Source organism: Lolium rigidum, chromosome 2, assembly GCF_022539505.1.
Source record: "Lolium rigidum isolate FL_2022 chromosome 2, APGP_CSIRO_Lrig_0.1, whole genome shotgun sequence".
Classification (NCBI taxonomy): domain Eukaryota; kingdom Viridiplantae; phylum Streptophyta; class Magnoliopsida; order Poales; family Poaceae; genus Lolium; species Lolium rigidum.
Window position 1 is genome coordinate 23,226,543 of NC_061509.1, and position 1,942 is coordinate 23,228,484.

The 1,942-nt window shown below is 41.6% G+C and overlaps 1 protein-coding gene across 1 annotated transcript; it reads right to left on the reverse strand.

Annotated features, from left to right (window-relative positions):
* Window positions 1-993: 993 nt before the first annotated feature.
* LOC124686088 (glycine-rich cell wall structural protein 2-like) lies at window positions 994-1,581 on the reverse strand. The gene has a single exon (XM_047220090.1). It carries the CDS (start codon window positions 1,579-1,581, stop codon window positions 994-996), a length of 588 nt encoding a protein of 195 aa, XP_047076046.1.
* Window positions 1,582-1,942: the final 361 nt, after the last annotated feature.

Below are 1,942 nucleotides of genomic sequence, written 5' to 3' on the forward strand. Positions count from 1 at the left end.
GCGACTTGCATCAGTTAACCTGTTTTTCTTTTTATCATGAAGACGCCGGGATATGGAATTTCCTTAGTGTCACGTTTATGTGTGTGCGTGCGACGTGTGTTTTGTTTGAAGTCTTATCTAATTATGGTGACGAATGTTGAGTTTTGAACTGGAGTTGCAACCAGGGTTAATGCAGGCAATGGTTTTCCCTTCTACTTTTAGTTTCTGGCGGTGCTATTGGTTAATGTATAGCGATGCAGCCAGGGCTAGGCAGGCAATTGTTTTCCTTTTCTTTCCTTCTACTTGTTTTTTTTATTTGAATAAAGTTTAAAACAATAAGCTTTAGCATAGTAAATCTTACTAGCATGGATTTGCCAATGTGCATCGATGACCGCCTCTACTATTTTCCTGGGGAAATATTAGCCTTCACTTTGACATTCACAAACTTTTACATATGTGGCCTGAGGAAGTATAAATATAGTTTATAGTTGGCTATAGCCACTAAACATGGTGGACTAGCAGTAGGATTTCCGATACTAGCCATGCTATACAGATGAAAGTAGTCCCTTGCTTCTTTGGTGTTCGTCATTAATGCTAGTAACCACTAACGAGAAATAAAACTAGCATGTGTACCGGATTTGACTTTGACCAACTTGTTGAACATATAGATCACCTTCAAGTTCAGAATGAGGGCATCAACGCTAGACAATTAACTTGTCCCCTCCACAATATGCACACATGAAAATCACTATTTAGTAATCCATACAATTAAATACTTCGAAGTTGTAAAAATATAACTAGATATACAGTGGTAAAGACATATTACATTTAAAGAAACCCATAGTCACGCAATATTCTTGCTGAGACATTACTAACGTTTTATCTGAACGATGAAGCCCTTTATTTCTTGTAACAAACATCATGAAAATTCAAACAAATACAAATAAATTATATGATACCCACTCGACATAGAGCAGGTTGGGCTTCATATTTTGATTGGTGTGATGATGAGTGTTACGGTTTGGCATTGCCAAAACCAGATCCAGAGCCGCTGCCGCTGCCGCTCCCGCCATTTGTGCCTTGCCCATTGCCACTGCCACCACCGTTAGAATAGGCATTTGCATTTCTATTTTCATAATCGTAGTTATTAGATGCACTGCCAGAGCCGATTCCACTACCACTACCAGATCCATAGCCACTAGATCCATAAGAACCTCCAGTTGCTTGTCCTCCACCACTGCCACCACCGCCACCACCAGAACTAGAAGATCCACCAACATCACCATAATATGTATCTTCATTATATGCACTAGAGCCTGTGCCAGCACCGGACCCGCTACCGGATCCAGTACCACCGTATTGACTACCACCACCCCCTCCACCTCCACCTCCACCGCTTGACTGCACACCACTGCTTGAACTCTGGCCAGACCCAGCTCCATTCCCCGACCCTGAGCCACCACCACTCACTTCACCCCCACCGCCTCCCCCTCCATATCCCTCTCCTTGAGAACTAGAGAATCTAGCCACCCTTCCAGCATTGGACAGTCCAATGCTCAAGAGTACAATGAACCCGAGAGTCGCTAATTTTGTGATTGCCATTGTGGGATTTCAAGTGAGGTGAGTTCCTAGAAAAGCTTGCATGTGAGTATTTATAGTGGTCGATGACATACTCTCTTCTTATCTTAATAGCATGTTGGTGGTCTATAATTGTCCTTGAAGCCAACTAGACACTTGAGAAATGGAAGGTGCTAGCCATAGTCATCAGCTGATGCGCTTTGGGGGCTACATTCCTCTAGTTTGAAGGGTGGATACAATCAAATCATATATAAGATGTGACTCCCTATTATTCGGTAGACTAATCACTCGTTATATATAACAATGCTTTAGTGAAATTGATGATCCTTTTCTTTGTTTTTTTGCTAGAAAAGTGATGAATTATATTGAGAATTGATGATAAAAA

Bases quoted from the DNA above. Each gene is read 5' to 3' on its own strand.
- LOC124686088 (XM_047220090.1), bottom strand. From the start codon at position 1,581: ATGGCAATCACAAAATTAGCGACTCTCGGGTTCATTGTACTCTTGAGC.